The 27,709-nt window shown below is 42.8% G+C and overlaps 1 protein-coding gene across 1 annotated transcript in view; it reads right to left on the reverse strand.

Annotated features, from left to right (window-relative positions):
- Nucleotides 1–22,208, reverse strand: part of LOC133630760 (MICOS complex subunit Mic10-like) — a 33,651-nt gene extending 11,443 nt beyond the window's left edge. Inside the window, exon 1 of the mRNA XM_062022519.1 lies at nt 22,091–22,208. Within this exon, the coding sequence (XP_061878503.1) occupies nt 22,091–22,151 (61 nt within the window). The 5' untranslated portion in view covers nt 22,152–22,208. The remainder of the gene's footprint in view (nt 1–22,090) is intronic.
- Nucleotides 22,209–27,709: the final 5,501 nt, after the last annotated feature.

The following is a 27,709-nucleotide window of genomic DNA, read 5'->3' on the forward strand; positions in this document are numbered from 1 at the left end:
TGTTTCACTTCCTGCATCTTCCATCTATCATCACTGCCAAGGACAAGAGACAAGAGGAGCCACCGAGGAAGGAAGACACAACACAGCCTATCAGGAATGTCGAAGGAGGACCGCCACTGCAAAACGAGAACGTCGACCAAGAGATACACCAGAGCAAAGAGGAGAGGTGTCTATCCTCCTCTACCGCCCCCCTCCATTCTGAATGCGTGTGAAGATCCCTCCCCCACATCCCCCAAGCCATCCACGTCTCCATCTTACTCCCTCCCTCAAGTAAACCTTTCTCCCCCCCTTCTCCCCCTTGGAGTTCCGGGAGCTACCCCCGACTCACGCCCCGCCCTACTCCGATATTTACCCCCCCTAGATCATCGCTCACCTCCACCACCCCCTCCACGAAGGCGTGCTCCACAACCCCCCCAGCCCTACTTCACCCTTCTCACGCCAACCCTTACACGCCCTCAACGTCCACCTTCAGAATCAGAATCAGAATCAGCTTTATTGTCATTACGCAGGGTAACGAGATTGAGGCCATTCCATAAAGTGCGATGTGTGCATGCAAGAAAACAATGTGTAAATATATAAAAATATAAAAATATAGAAATGCAAAGAACTATAGAGTGTACAAATGTGCACTCTATACACTGTACAAATGTGACTCTATACACTCTGTACAAATGTACACTCTATACAGTGGGTGAAATGAATATATACATGAATATCTACATGAAAAAAAACAGGGTTGATGGTGGAATGGGTTATTGCACCGAAGAGAAGGCAGTTATGAGTAGGGTTGGGTATCGTTTGAATTCGAACGATTCCGATTCCGATTCTGTGTTTCGATTCCGAACGATTCTCGATTCCGATTCTTCTTGTACCATGCCGGGATCAATGTGTTTGACAGGTAGTCCCTGGAAGGTGGTATGTATTTTGGGTTGAGAGTTTTCACCATATCCCTGCAAACATAAACAAACATGTAATGTTGCTGTTACTGTTTAGCCCAGTATCAATTAGCTTAGCTCTAACGTTATTGCTTAACTAACCTAAATGTTGGAGACTCCACCTCTGAAAAGGGATGCAGTCTTTTGACTATGTGTGCAGTGACCTTTCTGTGGCACTCTTTCGTCTGTGGCACAGACATCTTCCCCATTGCTGCTACGGTGAACGGAGTACGCTGAGCAGGTTGTAAATTGTCTATGAAAAAATACACGGGCTAATTTGTTAGCTGCCTCGACGTTGGCGCAAAACACTATTTATTGCATATATATTGTTGTACTTACCGGATTCGGACTGCAATGCAGTCACCGAGGTGCCAGGCTGGGCGTCGGAGTCAGAGGAAGAGGCACAGGAGGACGGTCGGCGCAGCGCGTCGAAGACGGGACACGCATTTATTTGTACTCGGAGGTGCTTCATCATGTTCGACGTGCACCCTCCTAAGCACGAAACAGTCCTGTCGCACGTGTTACATTTCGCTGATATTTAATTTTTTAAAGTAAAATAAAGCCACACTTCGACCGCCGACGCCCGCTATCCATGCTTGACTGACTCGCTCGGCTACATAGGCTCGGCTATGCTAACACTTCCGGCGGTGGGCGCTTCTTCGTTGGTGTTTAGCGGCTTCTTCTTCCGGTCGGCGGACTTATTCTTTTTTTTCCGGTCGGCGGACTGGGTATCGAAACTAGGAATCGAAATTTAAACTTTTGAACGATTCCGGGAGAATCGGAAAGTTAGTCCCGGTTCCAATCGATACTCGATACCCAACCCTAGTTATGAGGGACAATCCGTTCAGGGTGATTATGGCCCTGGGGAAGAAGCTGTTCTTTAGCCTGTTTGTCTTGGCTTTAATGCACCTGTAGCGCTTCCCAGAGGGCAGCAGGTGGAATAGGTCAGAGCCAGGGTGGGTGCTGTCCTTGATGATGGCACTGGCACTGTTGAGGCAGCGGGAGGTGTAGATGTCCATCAGAGAGGGGAGAGGGCGGCCGATGATCTTCTGAGCCGTCTTGACAACTCTTTGCAGCCTCTCCCTCACTGCTGCAGTGCAGCTGCCGTACCATACTGTAATACAGTAGGTCAGCAGGCTCTCGATGGACGAGCGGTAGAAGGTCAGCAGCAGGTCAGGTTTCAGGTTGTACTTCCCGAGGACTCTCAGGAAGTGTAGCCGCTGCTGAGCCTTCTTGATGATTGATGTGGTGTTGACTGTCCAGGAAAAGTCGCTAGAGATGTGGACTCCAAGGTACCTGAAGGTGTGGACCCTCTCCACACGCTCGCCGTTGATGTAGCGGGGGGCAGGGTCGGTGCTGCTCCTCCTGAAGTCGACGATGATCTTTCTGGTCTTGCTGGTGTTGAGAGCGAGGTTGTTCTCCGAAGACCAGGCCGTCAGCTTCAGGACCTCCTCCCTGTAGGCAGCCTCGTCACCCCTGGAGATGAGCCGATCACTGTGGTATAGTCAGCGAACTTGACGGTAAGGTTGTCACTGTGGGCTGGACTGCAGTCATGGGTGTAGAGGCAGTAGAGGAGGGGGCTCAGCACACAGCCCTGTGGGGAGCCGATACTCAGCGTGCGGGAGGATGAGAGGTGGGGGCCAAGTCTCACATTCTGGGGTCGGTCCGTTAGGAAGTCCCTTATCCAGGCGTTTGTGAGAGGGGGGGAGGCCAAGAGTGTCCAGTTTATTGCAGAGTCTGTCCGGGATTATTGTATTGAAGGCAGAACTATAATCCACAAAGAGCATCCGGACGTAGCTCTGCTGCTGCTCTAGGTGGTTCAGAGCAGAGGGGAGCGCAACAGCGATGGCGTCCTCTGTGGATCTGTTCGCCCGGTATGCGAACTGGTGGGGGTCGAAGTCTGGAGGGATATGGTCCTTGATGTGCTGGAGAACCAGTCTCTCGAAGCACTTCATGATTACCGTAGTGAGAGCCACTGGTCGGTAATCATTCAGGCTGGTGATGGGAGACTTCTTCGGCACCGGGATTATTGTAGATGACTTCAGGCAGGATGGGATGACTGCCTGAGCCAGGGAGAGGTTGAAGATCCTGGTGAGGGGGGGAGCGAGCTGGTGGGCGCACTCCCTGAGCACCTTTCCAGGTACTCCGTCTGGTCCGGCAGTCTTCCTGGGGTTCACAGCCAGGAGCACTCGTCTGACACTGTGCTCCTGTACAGGGAGTGGAGTGGTGCCGGAGCCCGGTGGGGGCGGGGGAAGAGCTGGAGCAGATGAGTGTCGCTGGGGGGTTTCAAAACAGGCAAAGAAACAGTTAAGCTCCTCTGCCAGTGGGCGCACTCTGATCCGCAGTTGTCACATCGCAGCCTCTGAAGTTCGTGATGTCATGAATGCCCCGCCACACCTCCCGTGAGTTATTGCTGGACAGATGGGATTCTATGCTACTCCTGTGGTCCGCCTTTGCTTTTTTAATCCCTCTCTTCATGTCGGCTCTAGCAGCACTGTACAGTGCCCTGTCCCCTGACCTGAAGGCTGCGTCGCGGGCCCTGAGGAGTGTGCGGACCTGGCTGGTCATCCAGGGTTTCTTGTCGGGGTAAACCCGGATGGTTTTTCCACAGTCACATTCCCGATGCCGAAATGTATGTAGTCCAGCACCGTTCCTGTGGCTGTCTCCAGCTCCTGTTGTTGGAAAAGGTCCCAGTCTGTGTGTTGGAAGCAGTCCTGAAGTTTGGGGAGTGCATCGTCAGGCCAGGTCATAACAGTCTTTGTGATGGGCCTGGCCTGGCGTCTGATGGGGGTGTAGGTAGGAGAGAGCAGGAGGGAAAGATGGTCTGACTGTCCAAGCTCGGGGAGGGGTGTAGCTCTGTACGCGTGCTTCATGTTGGTATACACGTGATCCAGGGTGTTCTTGCCCCTTGTAGAACACTTCACGTGCTGGTAGAACTTAGGGGGTACAGTCTTCAGATTGGCCTTATTAAAATCCCCTTCTATGATATGAACACCGTCGGGGTGGGCCCGCTGCTGTTCGTTGACGGTGTTCAGCAGAAGAGAGAGCGCTGTGTTTACTTTGGCGTCCGGTGGAATTTACACAGCCGTGATGATAACAACAGACAGCTCTATCGGGAGAAAAAAAGGCCGACATCTAACAGACATGTACTCCACGTCCGGGCAACAGTGCTGTTCAATGATCGTCCCGTTGTTGCACCAGTTCTCATGCACGTAAATACAGAGCCCCCCTCCTCTGCTCTTACCGGAGTCCTTAGTTCTGTCCTGGCGGAGCAGAGAGCGGCCGGCTAGCTGCATGCTAGCATCGGGTATTTCTGGGTGAAGCCAGGTTTCGGTGATAATCATAGCACAACAGTCCCGAACATAGCGGTTTCCAGCGAGTTGTAACTCCAGGTCGTCCATCTGCTGTACGAGGGATCTGGCATTGGAGAGGAACAGGCTCGGTAAAGGTGGCTTGTGGGGTTGTTTCCTAAGCCTGAGCAAGACGCCGGACCTGCGGCCACGCTTCTGCTTCCTCTCCCTCCTCCGTCTGCGCCGTTTCCCAGACTCGACAACAAACCACGGAGAGCCCGGTGCTCTCGCTAGGTCATCTGGGATGTTGTGCTCGTGGTGAAAGTCGCTCGAAACAGATATCTGGTGCGAGTTCCCGATATCCAAGAGTGACTGGCGGGTGTACCGGGTGTTTGCAGTGTTTGAGAGCCGTAAGCCGCAACGTCCGTGCGCGCCGCCATCTTGGTTTCAGTAGTTCGTCCCAGCTCTGACGCTGCTCCGCCTCGCCCTGACAGCAGTCCTGAATATTTCTGATACAGAAAAGGGTTCAGCAGTAGACCACATTATCAGCTGGACCCAAGGTTGCCTACATCAAATCATGGCACCGTCTACATTCCTGTTGTGAATACCAAGAGAGTAAACATTGGGAAACTTAGCCACCCTGCTAACCTAAACAATCTCATTCCTATTCTCTCCAAATCAAAGCCAACATCGAAGCCTGTCAATAACACCATCAGGATGGGTACGCTCAATGTCAGGTCTCTGAATAACAAATCATTTTTAGTCAATTATTTTATTACCACTTCTAAACTTGACTTTATGTATTTAACTGAAACATGGCTAGAACAAAATAACAGTGCAAGCATTCTGATCGAGACAGCACCCCCCAACTATAACTTCATTGATATATGTAGATTGGGGAAAAGAGGTGGAGGGGTTGCTGCTATATTTAAAAACATGTTTCAGGGGAAACAGATGTCACTTGGTGATTTTACATCATTTGAATACCTGTGTGCTGTGTTGAAATGCTCTCCCAAAATTATCTTGTTAATTATCTACAGGCCACCTAAATATTCTGCACATTTTTTCGATGATTTTACTGAATTATTGTCTAGCATCTCCACTGACTTTGACTGCCTGGTTATAACTGGTGATTTTAATTGTCATATTGACGATTTGAATGACAAGGGCGCAAAATAACTTTTTACTATTTTAGACACATTTGAACTGTCTCAACATGTGAAAGAGGCTACTCATTAAAGGGACACACTCTGGACCTGTATCACGAAAGGTCTCAATGTTTCTGATGTTCTTGTGATTGATCCTTCATTGTCTGATCATTTCTGTGTTTTCTTTAATATTTCTGTAATTCCGGACACACAAACAGAATCAAAGAATGTCAATAAGCGGTACATAAATGAACATGCTAATGTCCTCTTTAAAAACGCCATCTCCTCACTACCACCTCTAAACCCATGTCATGCTGATGATCTTGTAAGCAACTTTAATTCCAAAATTGTGAATATCATAGATATCATTGCACCTGTTACAGTTAAAATGATTTCTGGTAAGCAAAAGGCACCCTGGAGAAAATCTGCTGTTGTAACAGCCCAGAGAAGAGAGTGCAGGAAGGCTGAAGGAATCTGGCGGAATTCAAAACTTCATATTCACCATGACATCTATAAAGAGAGCCTCTAGGCCTACAATTTAGTCTTAAAAAGTGCTAGAGAAACATTCTTCTCCAATATCATAAACAGCAACACTAATAAGGCCAAAACCCTATTCGCAACCGTTGACAGACTGACCAACCCCCCAACACAAATACCAGCCGAACTCCATTCCACGCAGAAATGCAATGAGTTTGCATACTTTTATACTGATAAAATTGAATGCATCAGACACGCCATCAATATCTCAAGTAAAAAAGTTGGATCACCACCCCATTTAGGCAAAAGTAACACAGCAATGATGGCAAGCTTTAATGCCATAGACTCTAAAACTCTAGTGGAAACGGTGACAGCTCTAAAGTCATCCACCTGCTGCCTTGATGTTTTACCTACAAACTTCTTTAAGAATGTTTTTGACTGCCTATCAACAGACGCATTGCAAATAGTTAATAATTGTATTCAATCGGGCAATTTCCCGAAGGCTTTCAAAACTGCAGTCATTAAACCTCTTCTAAAAAAGCGGAGCCTAGATGCCTCTGTTATCAACAACTACAGACCAATTTCAAATCTACCATTCATAAGTAAAATTATTGAGAAAGTTGTCCTCCAACAACTAAATCACTTCTGGGCTTCTACTGGCTGCCACAACAACTTCCAGTCAGGATTTCGACCTCTTCATAGCACAGAGACAGCCCTTCTTAAAGTTATAAATGACATCCGTCTAAACAGACTCAAAACTTTAGTATTAAAGGCCTACTGAAACCTACTACTACCGACCACGCAGTCTGATAGTTTATATATCAATGATGAAATCTTAACATTGCAACACATGCCAATACGGCCGGGTTAACTTATAAAGTGACTTTTAAAAGTTCCCGAGAAATATCCGGCTGAAACGTCGCGGTATGATGACGTATGCGCGTGACGAAGTCAGAGTAACGGAAGTTATGGTACCCGTAGAAGCCTATACAAAAAGCTCTGTTTTCATTTCATAATTCCACAGTATTTTGGACATCTTTTGCAATTTGTTTAATGAACAATGAAGGCTGCAAAGAAGACAGTTGTAGGTGGGATCGGTGTATTAGCAGCGGACTACAGCAACACAACCAGGAGGACTTTGTTGGAGCGCTAGCCGCGCTAGCCGCGCTAGCCGCGCTAGCCGCACTAGCCGCACTAGCCGCCGACCTCACCTTGACTTCCTACGTCTCCGGGCCGCCAAACGCATCGGGTGAAGTCCTTCGTCCTTCTGCCGATCGCTGGAACGCAGGTGAGCACGGGTGTTGATGAGTAGATGAGGGCTGGCTGGCGTAGGTGGAGAGCTAATGTTTTTAGCATAGCTCTGTGAGGTCCCGTTGCTAAGTTGCTAAGTTAGCTTCAATGGCGTCGTTAGCACAGCATTGTTAACCTTCGCCAGCCTGGAAAGCATTAACCGTGTATTTACATGTCCACGGTTTAATAGTATTGTTGATTTTCTATCTATCCTTCCTTCTATCCTTTATTTTTTTGTTTCTATATGCAGTTAAAGCACGATGCTATCACGTTAGCTCGTAGCTAAAGCATTTCGCCGATGTATTGTCGTGGAGATAAAAGGCACTGAATGTCCATTTTGCGTTCTCGACTCTCATTTTCAAGAGGATATAGTATCCGAGGTGGTTTAAAATACAAATCCGTGATCCACAATAAAAAAGGAGAGTGTGGAATCCAATGAGCCAGCTTGTACCTAAGTTACGGTCAGAGCGAAAAAAGATACGTCCATTACTGTCTCTCAAGTCCTTCACTGTAACGTTCCTCATCTACGAATCTTTCATCCTCGCTCAAATTAATGGGGTAATCATCACTTTCTCGGTCCGAATCTCTCTCGCTCCATTGTAAACAATGGGGAATTGTGAGGAATACTAGCTCCTGTGACGTCACGCTACTTCCGGTACAGGCAAGGCTTTTTTTTATCAGCGAGCAAAAGTTGCGAACTTTATCGTCGATTCTCTCTATTAAATCCTTTCAGCAAAAATATGTCAATATCGCGAAATGATCAAGTATGACACATAGAATGGATCTGCTATTCCCGTTTAAATAAAAAAAAATCATTTCAGTAGGCCTTTAATGCTATTGGACCTCAGTGCTGCATTTGACACTGTCGACCACTCAATACTTTTGGACAGGTTGGAAAACTGGGTGGGGATCTCAGGCACAGTTTTAAGCTGGTTCAAGTCATATCTACAAGATAGGAACTATTTTGTTTCCATTGGTGACTTTGTATCAGAACCAACCAACGTAACGTGTGGAGTCCCCCAAGGTTCAATCTTGGGGCCGACTTTAACATCTATATGCTCCCACTAGGACAAATCATGCAAAATAATAACATTGACCATCATTGCTATGCCGACACCCAAATCTATGTAGCGCTATCACCAAATGACTATCGTCCCATAGATCTTCTGTGCCAGTGCATTGAGCAAGTCAAACACTGGATGTGCCAAAATTTCCTACAACTAAATAAAGATAAAACTGAGATAATTGTTTTTGGTGCTAAAAAAGAAAGGTTTAAAGTCATCCAACACCTTCAATCACTGTCCCTGAAAACCTCAAATAAAGCCAGAAATCTTGGGGTTATTTTAGATTCTGATTTACATTTCGACAGTCACATCAAATCAGTAACAACATCAGCCTACTATCACCTCAAAAATGTAACAAGACTTAGAGGGCTCATGTCAGCTCAAGACTTAGAAAAACTTGTACATGCCTTTATTACCAGTAGGCTAGACTATTGTAATGGTCTCCTTGCAGGTCTTCCCAAAAAAAACTGTCAGGCAGCTACAGCTTGTTCAGAACGCTGCTGCTAGAGTTCTAACAAAGACCAAAATATGTGAGCACATTACACCAATTCTTAAATCCTTACATTGGCTCCCTGTACATCAAAGAATTGATTTCAAAATCCTCCTGCTCACATATAAATCACTACATGGTCTAGGGCTGAAGTATATCACTGATATGCTCCCACTATATAAGCCCTCTAGATCACTAAGATCTTCTGAGACCAATATGTTAGCGGTTCCCAGAGTAAACTCAAATCAAGGGAGAGCATCATTCAGTCACTATGCAACGAATAGCTGGAATAAACTTCCTGAAGATGTCAGACTTTCCCCAACTCTGACTACTTTTAAAACTAGATTGAAAACTTTTATGTTCACCTTAGCTTTCAGCTAAATCTTTTAATCTTTTAACTTTTAACGTCCGCACTGTTTTTATTTTTATTGTCTGCATTTTAATTTTGCTTTTATTTTCTTCCATTTCACTTTGTTGTCTGTGAAGCACTTTGAGTCTGCCTTGTGTATGAAAAGCGCTATACAAATAAAGTTGCCTTGCCTTGCCTTAAAAAAAAAAAAGAACACCATCCCTACAGTCAAACATGGTGGAGGTTCACTGATGTTTTGTGGTTGCTTTGCTGTTTCTGGTACCCGGATGCCTTGACTGTGTGCATTGCATCATGAAATCTGAGGACTACTAAATAATTTTGGGGCATAATGTAGGGCCCAGTGTCAGAAAGCTGGGTCTCCGTCAGAGGTCATGGGTCTTCGAGCAGGACAACGACCCAAAGCATACTTCAAAAAGCACACAAAATTGGCTTAAGACAAAGCGCTGGAGAGTTCTGAAGTGGCCATCAATGAGTCCAGATATAAATCCTATAGAACATCTGTGCAGAGATCTGAAAACAGCAGTTGGGAGAAGGCACCCTTCAAACCTGAGAGACCTGAAGCAGTTTGCAAAACAAGAGTGGTCCAAAATTCCAGTAGCAAGGTGTAAGAAACTCATTGATGGCGACAGGAAGCGATTGATTTCAGTTATTTTTTCCAAGGGTGTGCTACCAAATATTAAGTTGAGGGTGCCAATAATTTTGTCCAGTCCATTTTGGAGTTCTGTGTAAAATATCAGATTTGGCATTTTTATTTTGGGAGGGGGTGGGGGGTTGTGTTGTTCCAATGCAAACAAAATAAATAAACATGTGAATACCAAAGCATTTGTATTTTCAACCATTTTCTGGGAGAAGTAGTGCATTATCTGACAGAAATGCAGGGGTGGCAATATTTTTGGCCATGACTAATTTACAGTCATGTTGTTATGACATAATATACATTCACTGCCAGCTAATGCTAGCTATCCAAACTGCTATTGTTAGCCAAAAACACCTAAAGATAATGCGCACACATGCTTTACGTACGCACATAATTAAGTCATTATGTATGACAGTGGTTCTCAAACTTTTTTTGTCATCCCCCACTTTGGACAAGGGGGAGTTTTCAAGCCCCACCTGCCCCATCGCCCCAACAGAACGCTAATGCCAAGCTTAACATTTTCAAATTTATCGAACATCAAGTAACATCAAGTTTTATACATTCAAATTCAATAACATAAAATAAAATCAAGTTCAATAATAAATAAAATAACTGTGCAGCTGTGGTATAACTTGCATCAAGTTCAATATCAAATAAAATAACTTGCATCAATTCAATAATAAATAAAACAAAAGTGTTATAACTTGCATCAAGTTCAATAATAAATCAAAAAAAAGTGTTATAACTTGCATCAAGTTCAATAATAAATCAAAAAGTGTTATAACTTGCATCAAGTTCAATAATAAATCAAATAAAAGTGTTATAACTTGCATCAAATTCAATAATAAATAAAACAAAGTGTTATAACTTGCATCAAGTTCAATAATAAATCAAAAAAAGTGTTATAACTTGCATCAAGTTCAATAATAAATCAAATAAAAGTGTTATAAATTGCATCAAGTTCAATAATAAATCAAATAACTTGCATCAAGTTCAATAATAAATGATAAATAAAAGTGCCACTTTGCAATCTTTGCCAAAAAAAGGAGGACAGGGCAAGTGAACATGACTTTTACAGTACTCCAGCATTAGTGGCTGCAATGAGCCTGTTTTGCCACTGCACAGCTTTTCAAATCGGGTTGCAGGCTTGACACTGCCACTGTTAAAACCTCATTGAATTCGGGGCTGAGCTGCCTTGACGCGAGTGTTTCCCGGTGAATGACACATTTTGTCCAATGCGCATTTGGCGCAACCCTCTTTATTAGAGCCTGCAGCCCGTTTCTTGACTTTGCCATGCGCGCCATCAGAGCAAAAGCCCACACAGTTTTCCCATTTAAGGTCGTGTTCTTTGAGGAAACTGTCCATTATCTTGAACAGCTCATCAGCAGTGGCTCTATTTTTTATGTATTTGCAAAACAGCAAATCCTCGCACAGTGACTCGCGCTTCACAAAGCTTCCGCTTAGCCCCGCCCCCATTAGTTACTGTTGCTGTCTGTCAAACTTTCGCTCCTACCTAGAAATGTAAAGCATACAGGAAAAATAAGTAATTTACATTTATCTATATAGCGGATTTCACAGACAGAATCACAAAGTGATTTCCAGTGTGTATAGAAAATGAAAGCATAGTAAAAAAAAAAAATCAAAGAATATAATAATAAAAAAATAAAAAAATCAAAGTGAAATTTCCTCCCGTTCCTCGCGCCCCACCTGTCATGTCTCTATTCCCCACCAGTGGGGCGCGCCCCACACTTTGAGAAACGCTGATGTATGAAAAGCCGTAAGAGGGCGGGATATAAATACATTGAAAAGTTGGCTGCCTCCAGGCACTGTGTAAATGTTGCAAACAGCCCCTCTAAGTGTTATTATATGTCTTATTAACATGTGCAGGGTTCTTGTTTTATGGGAGGCTACTCAACGTTAAAGGTGCATTATCGCCATCTGTTGGATTGGAGTGTGAACCAGAGTTCCCTCTCTTTGCCCTCCCTCACATAAGTACATACATATATACCTTCCCATACAAAATTTTATTCCATTAACCTCTCTCTTCTAGAAACTTCACTAAAATGTTCTGGTTGCTGCTTAGTACCCCTTTTAGAGTAAACTCCTTCTGTCCATGTCTTCTAACTTCCTCTCTTAGTTTTCTCCTTTCTCTACTGTATTTCCCTCAATGAATGATTGCATGTTTCACTGACTCTACCTCATTGCAGCTGTCACATAATCCTGCTGGGTGTTTACTTAAAATGTGCAGTGTCTTATTTAGTCTGGTGTGTCCTAATCAAATACATGATGAAATGATTTTCTCTTTGTGCTACCCCCCCTTTTTTCAGGGTTGAATGAGTAGTTTTCTTCGACTCACCCCACTGCTGCTTCATCGTGACACATCCCTCGCTGTTGCCCCCATGTGGGGAGGCGGAAGTACTGCATAAATGAGCAACCCCAGTTTAAATGCCTATTTGGGTGATGATGACCAACATACTACACTAACATATACGGATATGGCCCGCAGGCCGCCAGTTGAATAGGCCTGATTTACAGTTTCCAATTAACCTAACATGCATATTATGGCATGTGGGAGGACACTGAAGTTCCCAGAGAAAACCACAAACGCACAGTGACAACATGCTCACTCCACACAGAGACGTCCAAAGGTTATAGTCGGTAATTACTGACAAAATAATTTGTGTCGTTTACACAAGCTTAAACCAGAAATGCATTCATTAACTTAAAATACCTTTCTTTTCAAATTTCTCTCCTAACTTTTGCCGAGTGACCAGTTGTTGCGTTCCTAACAGGCGATGCACTTTTTTTTTTTTTTTAATAAATAAAGCATAGAGGAAAGTTTTTATGGTATTCTGAGATGTTTTTTCAAACATATTATGGCCAGTAGTATGTAAATAATAGACTATATACACAGTATATCAATTCCTCTTCTCTGTTCTCTATCTACCAATGATTGTCACACACACACTAGGTGTGGCGAAATGATTCTCTGAATTTGACCCATCACCCTTGATCACCCCCTGGGAGGTGAGGGGAGCAGTGAGCAGCAGCAGTGAGCAGCAGCAGTGGCCGCGCCCAGGAATCATTTTGTGATTTAACCCCAATTCCAACCTTGATGCTGAGTGCCAAGCAGGGAGGTAATGGGGTCCCATTTGTATACAATATAGTGCTTGTCTTCAGGTTAAAAAAAAAAAAATGAAAAAAAATATTTTACAGGTGTGGCAGCACGATGTAGGGGAAACCCTGGAGTAACCCTGATAATTGATGTTTTCAACTATTTATCCATTTAAACATATTACCCGTATTTTTCGGACTATAAATCGCAGTTTTTTTCATAGTTTGGCCGGGGGTGCGACTTATACTCAGGAGCGACTTATGTGTGAAATTATTAACACATTACCATAAAATATCAAATAATATTATTTAGCTCATTCACGTAAGAGACTAGACATATAAGATTTCATATGATTTAGCGATTAGGAGTGACAGATTGATTGTAAACGTATAGCATGTTCTATATGTTATAGTTGTTTGAATGACTCTTACCACAATATGTTACGTTAACATACCAGGCACGTTCTCAGTTGGTTATTTATGCGTCATATAACGTACACTTATTCAGCCTGTTGTTCACTATTCTTTATTTATTTTAAATTGCCTTTCAAATGTCTATTCTTGGTTTTGGGTTTTATCAAATAAATTTCCCAAAAAATGCGAGTTATATGTTTTTTTCCTTCTTTATTATGCATTCGGCCGGTGCGACTTATACTCCGGAGCGACTTATACTCTGAAAAATACGGTAGTTGTTTCCAGACGCTACGTACATTTGTATTTAATTGGAAAATGTTAACTTTTATGTGTGTTTGAATCACTGCTAATGTGATCTTGTGTTTACGTTTGCTATGCTGTTCTGTTTAAGACAATCAAGGAAATGGACTCAAGACAGTTTAAAGGAAAACAGAACCAAAATAAATGGATACCTGAAAGCAGTTATTTTTATACCTGTATAAATAAACAAAGTGTTGAAAATACTGCTGTTGTGATTAATTTCCTGCATTGATTGCAAATATTCCAAAATAGGGAAATATTTTCAGTGTTTCCAAATTATATTCCACTTAATACAGTTAAAAGTACAAAGATTTACAACAGGATTTTTCAATAAATTCATCATCTGCTATATTGTTGCTACACTGGACTATTTACAGTTAATTCAATCAATCAATCAATCAATGTTTATTTATATAGCCCTAAATCACAAGTGTCTCAAAGGGCTGTACAAGCCACAACGACATCCTCGGTACAGAGCCCACATAATTAAAAAAAATAGTCTGGGCTTTTACATTAGAAATTTCGATTTGCTTTTACTAAAACATTTTTTAAATAATATCTGCGTAGTAATGTGGAGGGCTCGAATTTAACCGCTGCAATTGCAGCGACCACCCTTGCTGTTTGCCGCAGCAATTTTCAATTGTTTAAGACATCGGTATAAACAACAAGGGCGCTGCCATTTTGGAAGCGTGGGTCAAAGGTAAACAGACAACGAGAACAGCCGAGAGTAAATATGCGTGCGTGCGTGCGTGTGTTAGGGTTGTCCCGATCCCATATTTGGATCGGATCGGCCGCCGATATTTGCCAAAAAATGTGTATCGGCAAGGCATGGGAAAATGCAGATCCAGATCCAGTTTAAAAAAAAAACTCCGGTCCGTGTTTTCCAACGCACAGATTTAAATAATACATTCCACTTTTCTGCTGCTCCCTAATTTCCGTTCCGCATTTTCCAGCACACCTTCACATCACCCACAGGTCTGTGTCCTAACCGTTAAGACGGCCATGTGAATTAAAAGTTACCGGTAAAAATGTCAGCTGTCTATGTGCGATAAAGAAAATGACTGTATCGTGATATTGGAGTATACGTTCTCATGCAGTTGCTTTTAGCTGCTGGCATTACACTACAGGCTCTTCTCACTCTTTCCTGTGTCTCCTTCTCACAGACAGCAAGCGTACCTTCTTACACACGTCACATGCCGTCACGTCATACGTCACAGTGTTTCCCACACATTCATTTATTTGTGGCAGCCCGCCACGAAAGAATTACGTCCGCCACAAATAAAAAATAACATTTTTTTTTTTTTTTTGTCCTGTCCAGCTTCTCAGGCAAATCATATAGTTGATGTAGATGCCCATATAGGCTGTTCAGATTTACTTTACAAAAGAGAAGTGTAGGATACTTCTCTTGTAGGGGCGGCATGGCGTAGTGGGTAGAGCGCCCGTGTCAGAAACCTGAGGGTTGCAGGTTCGCTCCCCGCCTCTTACCATGCCGTTGTGTCCTTGGGCAGGACACTTCACCCTTGCCCCCGGTGCCACTCACACCGGTGAATGAATGTTGAATGAATGATAGGTGGTGGTCGGAGGGGCCGTAGGCGCAAATTGGCAGCCACGTTTCCGTCAGTCTACCCAAGGGCAGCTGTGGCTACGAAAGTAGCTTACCACCATAGGGTTGGGTATCGAGTATCGAGTATCGATTGGAACCGGGAATAACTTTCCGATTCTCCCGGAATCATTCAAAAGTTTAAATTTCGATTCCTAGTTTCGATACCCAGTCCGCCGACCGGAAAAAAAGAGTAAGTCCGCCGACCGGAAGAAGAAGCCGCTGAACACCAACGAAGAAGCGCCCACCGCCGGAAGTGTTAGCATAGCCGAGCCTATGTAGCCGAGCGAGTCAGTCAAGCATGGATAGCGGGCGTCGGCGGTCAAAAGTGTGGCTTTATTTTACTAAAAAAAATGAAATATCGGCGAAATATAACACGTGTGACAGGACTGTTTCGTGCTTAGGAGGGTGCACGTCGAACATGATGAAGCACCTCCGAGTACAAATAAATGCATGTCCCGTCTTCGACGCGCTGCGCCGACCGTCCTCCTCCTGCTGTCAGATCTCGCTTTCTCCTATTTATGCGTTCAAGCTTCTTCCACACCCAGCGAACGTGTATTTTCCACAGCAGGAGACACTATCTGTCCAGAACGCTCACGCATCCTGCCTGAGAAGGCGGATATGGTCATTTTCCTAAACAAGAACTGTCTCTGATTTTATACTGTACCTGCTGCTAATCTGGACTGGGTTTTGCAAGTTGTTTCTTATTGTTTATTTGCTTTTCTGCACCAGGTTAGCCCATCAGTGGGAGCACGGTAACATGTTTAAGTACCTGCAGCATCATACACTTGTGTGTGTAAATGTGTTTTCATGAGGTTTCCTGCAGCATCATACACTTATGTGTAAATGTGTTTTCATGAGGTTTTCAAAAATAAAGCTCTCTTGAGGAAAGTGTACCCCTGTGAAAATGTATTTATAATATTTATATTCAAGTTCATAGATTTGATATTTATATTCTAGTTGAAAACAGCCCTGTGAGGAATTTATAGTAAAGTTCATAAAAAGTTAATAGAATTAAAATTGATGGAGAATGTCAGACTATTTCATTCAGAAAGACTGTATGTAGGTTAGCTAGCTCATTTAAAATATCCAAAACTTTTTTTTGACCCTGCCCCTTAAAAGAATCGGAATCGAGAATCGTCAGGAATCGGAATCGGAATCGGAATCGTTCGAATTCATACGATACCCAACCCTATACCACCACTAGGTGTGAATGAATGATGGCTTTTTAACATGTAAAGCGACTTTGGGTACTTAGAAAAGCGCTATATAAATCCCAGGTATTATTATTATTATTATTATTGTTGCCTTATTTGTATTTGACCACAACTGTTTTCGGTTTATTTGTTACTGACTGTGGCAGGACACCTCTGCCTCTGTTTCACTTTATGTTGCTGGTAAATAATATGGTTGTAGTAGTAGAAATAAAGTTACATTATTTAGTATGCACTAATTAAAGGGGCAGAGCTTTAAGAGACATTTTAGCTTTTATAAGATATATTTTTTGTAAGAACCACAATTAATAAATATATTTCAGTGAATAACTTATTGTTCAAATCTGTATATAAATATGTACATAAAGTGTTGTAATTATATTGTAAAATGGATGGACAGATGGATGGATGGACCTTTAAAACAAAACTGTTATTAGTAAGTATACATTTTTTGAGCCTTTTTAGAGAAAATCATATCATTGTAGTAAATTATGCAAATTATTCGATGACGTCATGGTGACCACGCCCATAGCCACGCCCCCACCGCCACAGGTATCTTGGCAGTTTATGGGAAACACTGATATATATATATATATATATATATATATATATATATATATATATATACAGTATATATGTATATATATATACATACATACGTATATATATATATATATATATCCATCCATCCATTTTCTACAGCTTATTCCCTTCGCAAAGAGACAAATATATATATATATATATATATATATATATATATATATATATATATATATATATATATATATATATATTTGTCTCTTTGCAATATAGAAAATGACTATATCGTTATATTCGAGTATACGTTCTCACACAGTTGCATTTAGCTGCGGGCATTACACTGCAGGCTTTTCTCACTCTCTGTCTTGTCTCTCCTCACAGAGACATAAAACAAGCGTACTTTCTTACATATGTCACATACTGTCGAAGCAGAGAGGTAGCGGCATGGTAACGTTAGCTGTGATGCTAGCCAGTGTTTCCCACACATTCATTTATTTGTGGCGGCCCGCCACGAAAGAATTACGTCCGCCACAAATAAAAATAAAAAACATTTTAAATTAAAAATTAAAAAAATATATATTTTTATTTTTTTTGTCCTCTCCAGCTTCTCAGGCAAATCATATAGTTGATGTAGATGCCTATATCGGCTGTTCAGATTTACTTTACAAAAGAGAAGTGTAGGATACTTCTCTTGTTGCCTTATTTGTATTTGACTTTATTAAATGTATTTATATTATAAACACAACATGTGTATATAACAAAGGGTGCAAAGTCTGCAGGCAGTAGGAAACACATGGTTAAGTGTAGGGAGTAAAACTGATGGCAGTCTAAAGTTCAAGATTTTTGGAGCTCTTTGTTCAGTGGATCAGATGTTTGTGTCTATCTACCACCACTACTGTTTTCTGTTTATTTGTTACTGACTGTGGCAGGACACCTCTGCCTCTGTTTCACTTTATGTTGCTGGTAAATAATATGGTTGTAGTAGTAGGCTAAAGTTAAATTATTTAGTATGCACTAATTAAAGGGGCAGAGCTTTGAGACATTTTAGCTTTTATATTTTATAAGATATATTTTTTGTAAGAACCACAATTAATAAATATATTTCAGTGAATAACTTATTGTTCAAATCTGTATATAAATATGTACATAAAGTGTTGTAATTATATTGTAAAATGGATGGATGGATGGATGGATGGATGGATGGATGGATGGATGGATGGATGGATGGATGGATGGATGGACGTTTAAAACAAAACTGTTATTATTAATTAGTAAGTATACATTTTTTGAGCCTTTTTAGAGAAAATCAAATCATTGTAGTAAATTATGCAAATTTCTCGATGTCATGGTGACCACGCCCATAGCCACGCCCCCACCGCCACAGGTATTTTGGCAGTTTATGGGAAACACTGCTAGCGGTGCGGTGCGAGTGGTAATACGAGAGAAAGAAGGTGCGAATCTGGTAACAAATGAAGGAAGAATAATTAATTACCAAGCGGGAATATGTTGAACAGACAACCGTAATATGTCAAGTATGCGGCAAAAGCGTTGCTACAAAAAGTAGCATTACTGCTAATTTGTAGAATCATTTGAAAAGTTACCCGCTAGAGAAGGAAGAGTGCTTGTAACTCCGCATGTCAACATCTCCGTTCGGTCCCACACCAACAAAATGCCGAAGCAACCATTTCCAGATCAACACCGTATGAAAAAAATTGTCAAAAACAGAAGGAGCTAACTTCCGCAGGAACCTACCACATAGACAAGGACATACACTATTTGATTTCCTATTATGCAGCTCTTTTTTATTTGACAGTTTTTTAAATATCTTGTGTGACATGCACAAAAGTGCACTTTATTTGTTTTTAAGTATTGCAGTGGCGTTCTGTACAAAAAGTGCACTTTAATTTAGTGTTGTTTTGATATATCATCTTAGCGACATCATGCACAAAAGTGCACTCATAGCTTGTTTTAAAATGTCTCTGACAATCTTTCTGTTTTGAAATGACATGAATGTTTGTGCCACTGCTTAATGAACAAGAATGTTTTAATGTAGACACAGAATCATCATACTGGTGTGATTATATATATATATATATATATATATATATATATATATATATATATATATATATACACACACACGCTTTGGAGCCCCTGCCTCAAAAGAAAATGTTTGCCTTAGTGCCCTTTGAACGTGTCTTGGTGCCCTAAAATATGAGCCTTCCTTTAAGGCAACACTTGCCTTGACCTTAAAAATTTGAGGCCTGTATGTGTGATGTTACTGAATGGATTCCAAAAAGAAAGACCATGAAGACCTTTTTAGGAACACCATCTGGATTGTCTCCAGCGTGTTTCTGAAGGTATAAGTACAACTACATCATCAAGTGAGTTTGCAAAGCTGACAGTTGTACTACATATTTAATTTTATTTTTAAACAAACTAATACAGTAATCATCACATAATATTTCTCAATAAAGTACTTCATAAATATGTAATACAAATAATAACTTTGAAATGATTTTCCTTGCTTTATAAAGATAATAAATGTTAGGAGTAAAAATGATTTAAATGATGAATAATACATTAATAATACTATATGTAATGCTAACGTACAGATATCCTAAAAGCCTCACAGAATATTTAAAAACAAAGCTGACCAGAGTGCTCTATAAATTAGGTTAGTTACAGTATAAATTAGTTCACTATGTTCAAAAATACAAGATTTCTCTCTGAGCAGGAGATAAATCTGTCGACAGCAACACACATACATCTAAAACAGGGGTCTCAAACATGCGGCCCGCGGGCCAATTGCGGCCCGCGACACGTCATTGTGCGGCCCGCAACTTAATATGAATGTTTAATGTTAGTGCGGCCCGCGAGTTTTATATGAATGGCGCTTGACAGCGCTGTGTGCGGCGCTGAAGCATTCTTGCCAACCCTCCCGATTTTCACCCGTCAACATTACTGAGGACTTCAATATTAAGTCAACAATACTGAGGTAACAATATTGAGGGCAGGAGGTTTTGCGTCCATTTTTTCTCCATACTCACAATGTGCAAGCACAGTCACATGTTATATGCGGCTTCAACAGACACACGTAAGTGACTGCAATGCATACTTAGTCAACAGCCACACATGTTACACTGAGGGTGGCCGTACAAAAAAAACTTTATAAATGTTACAAATATGCACCACACTGTGAACCCACACCAAACAAGAATGACAAACACATTTTGGGAGAACATCCACACGTAACATAACATAAACACAACATAACAAATACCCAGAATCCCTTGTAGCCCTAACTCTTCCGGGCTACAAGGAATCTACCAATCATGGTGTGGTATATGGCTCTCGAGGGCCGAACATTGACGTCACTTGCGTGATGCAAGCAAAGAAACATTTTGCTGCTTTTCCACGAGACCGCACGCTCTCTTGCTCTCTCTCTCTCTCTCTCGCTGTAAACTACACAGCGAGCCCCCCAACCTCCCCCCCTCCCCCCCGCTGGCTCCAGACAGAGACGATTTTTGTTATTTGGGTCCAAAATACCCCTGCGTTAGTGGAAAAGCGGCAAATTAGTGAAAGCGAGAGAAACGTTGCCATGGAGACGAGGGCAGTCACACCGCGACACCTGTCCGTCAGTAATAAAGTCCCCGATAACCTGGACCAATTCAAACCGTTATTTGTTTTTTATTATTGTTTAATTTGCATTGCCTCACACGATGAATACTACATATATTTTTATATGACGCCATATAACACTCCGGGAGCCGTCACTTTTTCCCGGTACTTTCCACCGACCGCCGTGTTGCTGTCGGGAGGACAAGCAGGACGACACACATTGCAGAAATAACATTATTCTGCGTGCGTCGGTTGAATACAAATATATTTCACAACCCCAAACATGTCTTTTTCAAAGCGTGCAGTGAAGAGAAAGGTTAGTGATGAGCAAAGACAATTCCAGGAAAAGTGGGAGATGCAATATTTCTTTGTTGAGCACAGGAGCACTCCGACGTGTCTTATTTGCACAGAGAAAGTTGCAGTGCACAAGAAATACAATTTAAAACGTCATTATACAACTAGACATGCTGAGGAGTATGCAAAATACCAGGGAGATGAGAGAGTGAACCGGGTTGCACATTATGTGTATGTGTATACATTGTTGCTGACTGGAGAAATCAAATTATTATTGTTAGAATAGAATAGAAAGTACTTTATTGATCCCTGGGGGAAATTCAGCACCACAGTTCGCTCACAATAGACAAGAATAATAATAAATAATATAATATATATAATATATTATATATATAATATATAAATAATATAAATATATTCTACATATACTACATGTACTCTACATTTAAGTGCAGTCAAGGAACATATGCATTATACAGTCTGATGGCTGTCGGTATGAAGGACCTCCTGTGTCGTTCCGTGTTGCATTTTGGGAGTCTGAGCCTTCCACCAAACGTGCTCATTCTCCCCGCAAGGTCCGAGTGTAGTGGGTGGGAGGTGTTGTCCATAATGGCTAGAAGTTTTGCTAGGCTTCTCCTCTCTTGTTATTACTTATGACTGATTTATTTACTTAATTCTCATTTTGTTCATTTATATTTTGATTTTATTTTGTGTTGAAAATAAAAATAAAGACATTTAAAAATAATGTTTTTAAGAAATCTTTTCTTGCGGCCCAGCCTCACCCAGACTCTGCAACCAGTGGCCCCCAGGCAAATTGAGTTTGAGACCCCTGATCTAAAACAACTTTTGCTTCACAATATATTATTTTATTAGGTCTATATTTCCTCCACTTTGATGATCTGCCCGCAAGCAATAGTATGTGAACATGTGACACAATCAATTAACATCGCTCCAGCTGCAGCTGAAAAGACTGCATTGGGACACAGCTAATGTCTCCATAAAAGTGGATATCGTACAGATTAAAAATGACAATTTGCTCCAGACAACGACGCAGACTTTAATTTAGACGTTAAATATATGTTGACACATCAGATGATGTAGTAATAAGCTTTTCGTCAGTAAACACATTTCCATTCATTTGACCTTAGTGAGGAGTCACACACATAGTGGTGAAGTTCTCGTCCTGCTAAAACACCATAACTCTATGCTCAACTACGACGTGTCTTGTACATACATAACACTAAATACCTTTTCAGAAATAATACGTATAATGTGTTCTCAGTGATGTATACCTGTTTTCACCGCGGTGTCTGCAAGACAACGGTCCCACTTTCTTCCATGTTCTGTCGCCATGTTTCCGGGTCTCCGAGCTCCTCCCAAGTATCGCGAGAGGTAAACAATCTCGTCGACGCCTAAACGTGTTTATTATTGTTAGCGTACAGTACATTTATCAATTCCAAATTTAAACTATTTACAGAACTTGTGTGAGCCTATGGCTTTACATTTTGTTATACATATAAATATTTTGCATTCTATTTTAGTTACTTTATTGAGTTTACAACCCCCAGGCGCTGTTTTGTACTGTTTTTGTACTTGTGTGTTTATTATTATTTATCGATTTATCCATTTATTGATTGTTTGTAAATGTTGCAGATTACAAATAAAAGTTTATATAATTTATACAATTTAAAAAAATAAATAAAATACATTTATCAATAGGTGCATACTCGCTGTTGAGCTCAACACTATGTACACAATCGTGTACATTTGGGGAATTATCCAACTATCAATATCCCAATAATATATTCGGTATCAGATCGATACAAGCCTGATGAGATTGATATATTATATTCTCATAAATATCTGTGTTTTTGTTCAGTTGTTAAAATATATGTACAAATTTAACGCAGTGAATGCGTTCTTGAACACAGGAGGGCTTTAATGGAGTGTTAAAATATTGGAGTCAATTGTAGTTTTGGCTTTTATTTATGTGTTTAGCATTGTGTTGTTAAATTGCTCACAAATACCTGCTGATACAATGTTTTTGTTTTCCTAAAACCTTTGTCCTGTGGTTTGTTCTGAATATTTATTTATCAACAAATGTAAAGGTAAAAATCACAAAATCATTAAATGTTATTTGAAAAATGTCCAAATTAAAAGTTTTGATTTTGGCAATACTGATTCGATACCAACATTTGTATTATTGCCCACCTCTAGTGCACATTTTCATGCATGCCATTCAGAAACAAAACACATTACGGCCAACACTTACCTATGCATTCTGTACAAGTAGTGAGTCAGTGACATAAATACTGTAAAGAACTCTGAATTCTAATCAGGAGATACAAGATGATAGATAGACTGCTGGAAGTGATAGGAAAGTCATTTTCATACAGATAATCCAGAATATGCAAAAGATGTAGTAGGTATAGTGGTGTAATACTTTATATGTAGTCAAATATTGACTTTGACTTGATGCCAACTGTGACGATATCATCAAATACATTTACCCTCCAAGCAACGTTAGAATCAACATCTTATTGTCAGTTTGGTTCTCAAGTGATCAAAACACTGATATGTTTGCTTTGCACTTTGCAGCTAGAACATGAAATATAATGGTTGGCTGCTCACTTATTATGTGTAATATTTTTGAATTATATTTGTTTTATAGATTTATTTGTTCAAAATATAATCAATTATATTTTTTTTAAAAACAAACATATTCTGTGCCCCAATAATTAGTATGTTGTTTTTTTTACAGTTATATACTTCTTCTTTTTTTTTTAAATTATAACAAATATAAAATTCAAATAAAAAGATTTTATCGAGTTTTACATCACCCATCCATCCATCCATTTTATACCGCTTGTCCCTTTCGGGGTCGCAGGGGGTGCTGGAGCCCATCTCAGCTACATCAAATACTTGATAAACTGACCATTGAAAATTCTAACTCAAAACAATTCAGGCAAAATGGAGTGAATGTACTGTAAGGCAGCAACCAGCAGAGGCGTTCCCAGGCCAGCCGGGAGACATAGTATTCCCAATGTGTCCTGGGTCTTCCCCGTGGCCTCCTACCGGTTGGACGTGCCCTAAACACCTCACTAGGGAGGCGTTCGGGTGACATCCTGACCAGATGCCCGAGCCACCTCATCTGGCTCCTCTCGATGTGGAGGAGCAGCGGCTTTACTTTGAGCTCCCCCCGGATGGCAGAGCTTCTCACCCTATCTCTAAGGGAGAGCCCCGCCACCCGGCGGAGGAAACTCATTTCGGCCGCCTGTACCCGTCATCTTGTCCTTTCAGTCATAACCCAAAGCTCATGACCATAGGTGAGGATGGGAACGTAGATCGACCGGTAAATTGAGAGCTTTGCCTTCCGGCTCAGCTCCTTCTTCACCACAACAGATCGATACAGCGTCCGCATTTTTAAGGACGCCGCACCGATCCGCCTGTCGATCTCACGATCCACTCTTCCCCCACTCGTGAACAAGACTCCTAGGTACTTGAACTCCTCCACTTGGGGTAGAGTCTCCTCCCCAACCCGGAGATGGCACTCCACCCTTTTCCGGGCGAGAACCATGGACTCGGACTTGGAGGTGCTGATTCTCATCCCAGTCACTTCACACTCGGCTGTGAACCGATCCAGCGAGAGCTGAAGATCCTGGCCAGATGAAGCCATCAGGACCACATCATCTGCAAAAAGCAGAGACCTAATCCTGCAGCCACCAAACCGGATCCCCTCAACACCTTGACTGCGCCTAGAAATTCTGTCCATAAAAGTTATGAACAGAATCGGTGACAAAGGGCAGCCTTGGCGGAGTCCAACCCTCACTGGAAACGTGTCCGACTTACTGCCAGCAATGCGGACCAAGCTCTGACACTGATCGTACAGGGAGCGGACAGCCACAATCAGACAGTCCGATACCCCATACTCTCTGAGCACTCCCCACAGGACCTCCCGAGGGACACAGTCGAATGCCTTCTCCAAGTCCACAAAGCACATGTAGATTGTTTGGGCAAACTCCCATGCACCCTCAAGGATCCTGCCGAGAGTATAGAGCTGGTCCACAGTTCCACGACCAGGACGAAAACCACAGTGTTCCTCCTGAATCCGAGGTTCGACTATCTGGCGTAGCCTCCTCTCCAGTACACCCGAATAAACCTTACCGGGAAGGCTGAGGAGTGTGATCCCACGATAGTTGGAACACACCCTCCGGTTCCCCTTCTTAAAGAGAGGAACCACCACCCCGGTCTGCCAATCCAGAAGTACCGCCCCCGATGTCCACGCGATGCTGCAGAGTCTTGTCAACCAAGACAGCCCCACAGCATCCAGAGCCTTAAGGAACTACGGGCGGATCTCATCCACCCCCGGGGCCTTGCCACCGAGGAGCTTTTTAACTACCTCAGCAACCTCAGCCCCAGAAATAGGAGAGCCCACCACAGATTCCCCAGGCACTGCTTCCTCATAGGAAGGCGTGTTGGTGGGATTGAGGAGGTCTTCGACGTATTCCCTCCACCGATCCACAACATCCGCAGTCGAGGTCAGCAGAACACCATCCGCACCATACACGGTGTTGACAGTGCACTGCTTCACCCTCCTGAGGCGGCGGATGGTGGTCCAGAATCGCTTCGAAGCCGTCCGGAAATCGTTTTCCATGGCTTCCCCGAACTCCTCTCATGTCCGAGTTTTTGCCTCCGCGACCGCCGAAGCCGCACACCGCTTGACCTGTCGGTACCTGTCCGCTGCCTCCGGAGTCCTATGAGCCAAAAGAACCCGATAGGACTCCATCTTCAGCTTGACGGCATCCCTTACAGCCGGTGCCCACCAACGGGTTCTAGGATTACCGCCACGACAGGCACCAACTACCTTGCGGCCACAGCTCCAATCAGCCGCCTCGACAATAGAGGCGCGGAACATGGTCCACTCGGACTCAATGTCCAGCACCTCCCTCGTGACATGTTCAAAGTTCTTCCGGAGGTGGGAATTGAAACTCTCTCTGACAGAAGACTCTGCCAGACGTTCCCAGCAGACCCTTACAATGCGTTTGGGCCTGCCAGGTCTGTCCGGCATCCTCCCCCACCATCGCAGCCAACTCACCACCAGGTGGTGATCGGTAGAAAGCTCCGCCCCTCTCTTCACCCGAGTGTCCAAAAAATTAGGCCGCAAATCCGATGACACAACTACAAAGTCGATCATGGAACTGCGGCCTAGGGTGTCCTGGTGCCAAGTGCACATATGGACACCCTTATGTTTGAACATGGTGTTTGTTATGGACAATCTGTGACGAGCACAAAAGTCCAATAACAAAACACCACTCGGGTTCAGATCCGGGCGGCCATTCTTCCCAATCACGCCTCTCCAGATTTCACTGTCGTTGCCAACATGAGCGTTGAAGTCACCCAGTAGGACAAGGGAATCACCCGGGGGAGCACTTTCCAGTACTCCCTCGAGTGTATCCAAAAAGGGTGGGTACTCTGAACTGCTGTTTGGTGCGTAAGCACAAACAACAGTCAGGACCCGTCCCCCCACCCGAAGGCGGAGGGAGGCTACCCTCTCATCCACCGGGTTGAACTCCAACGTGCAGGCTTTGAGCCGGGAGGCAACAAGAATTGCCACCCCAGCTCGTCGCCTCTCACTGCGTGCAACGCCAGTGTGGAAGAGAGTCCAGCCCCTATCGAGAGAACTGGTTCCAGAGCCCTTGCTGTGCGTCGAGGTGAGTCCGACTATATCTAGCCGGAACTTCTCTACCTCGCGCACTAGCTCAGGCTCCTTCCCCCCCAGCGAGGTGACATTCCACGTCCCAAGAGCTAGCTTCTGTAGCCGAGGATCGGACCGCCAAGTGCCCTGCCTTCGGCTTCCGCCCAGCTCACAATGCACCCGACCTCTACGGCCCCTCCCATGAGTGGTGAGCCCATTGGAGGGGTGACCCACGTTGCCTCTTCGGGCTGTGCCCGGCCGGGCCCCATGGGGACAGGCCCGGCCACCAGGCGCTCGCCATCGTGCCCCAACTCCGGCCTGGCTCCAGAGGGGGGCCCCGGTGACCCGCGTCCGGGCGAGGGAAATCTGAGTCTTTGTTGTTTCATTCCCATAGAAGTCTTCGAGCTGCTCTTTGTCTGATCCCTCACGTAGGACCTGTTTGTCTTGGGAGACCCTACCAGGGGGCATGAAAGCCCCCGGACAACATAGCTCCTAGGATCATTGGGACACGCAAACTCCTCTACCACGGTAAGGTGGCAGCTCAGAGAGGAGAGCCTGCAGCATATTCTAAAAATATTTTAATAAGAAGGACAAGCGGTAGAAAAATGGATGGATGGATGGATGGAAGAAAGAAAACAGAGAAACTTGAAAAAAGTTTAAATCTTTTAAGAAATAATACTAATAGTACAATAATTGGTCACAAAAAATGTTAATTTCTTTTATTTGATGTGGACATCACAATTACTGTATATTAGACAAACTATATGCATTGTTTGCGTGTTTAAGGACTAATTCACAACACTTGTCCACTGGAAGCTATTAAGATGATGAAAATAGCAAAAATAATTACAATAAAAAAAGGGGGAAAGAAAAAGAATGCAGTGTACAACAAACTTTACTACAATTAAAGAGAGGGATTTTTTTCAGATGAAAATATAAGCAACATGGTCAAAATCAGCAAGGACGACACCGAAATACTCTACTTCATTAAATTCATCAATTATTTATTTTTCAATTTTGACCTCTAATGCACGGAAAATTATGTGGATACATTTTCTTTAGTTGGGATACCTCAAGCCATTCAGAGATGTTTATTAAAGCCTGTGTCAGATGCTCGCTCACCTGCCAGGCTGAGTGTTTTAGTAGACACGTAAATGACCTTGTCATCAGCACACATCTGGCAGTTGACATCTGGACAGCAGCTTGGTCGACCATT

The sequence above is a fragment of the Entelurus aequoreus genome, linkage group LG01 (genome assembly GCF_033978785.1).
Source record: "Entelurus aequoreus isolate RoL-2023_Sb linkage group LG01, RoL_Eaeq_v1.1, whole genome shotgun sequence".
NCBI lineage: Eukaryota > Metazoa > Chordata > Actinopteri > Syngnathiformes > Syngnathidae > Entelurus > Entelurus aequoreus.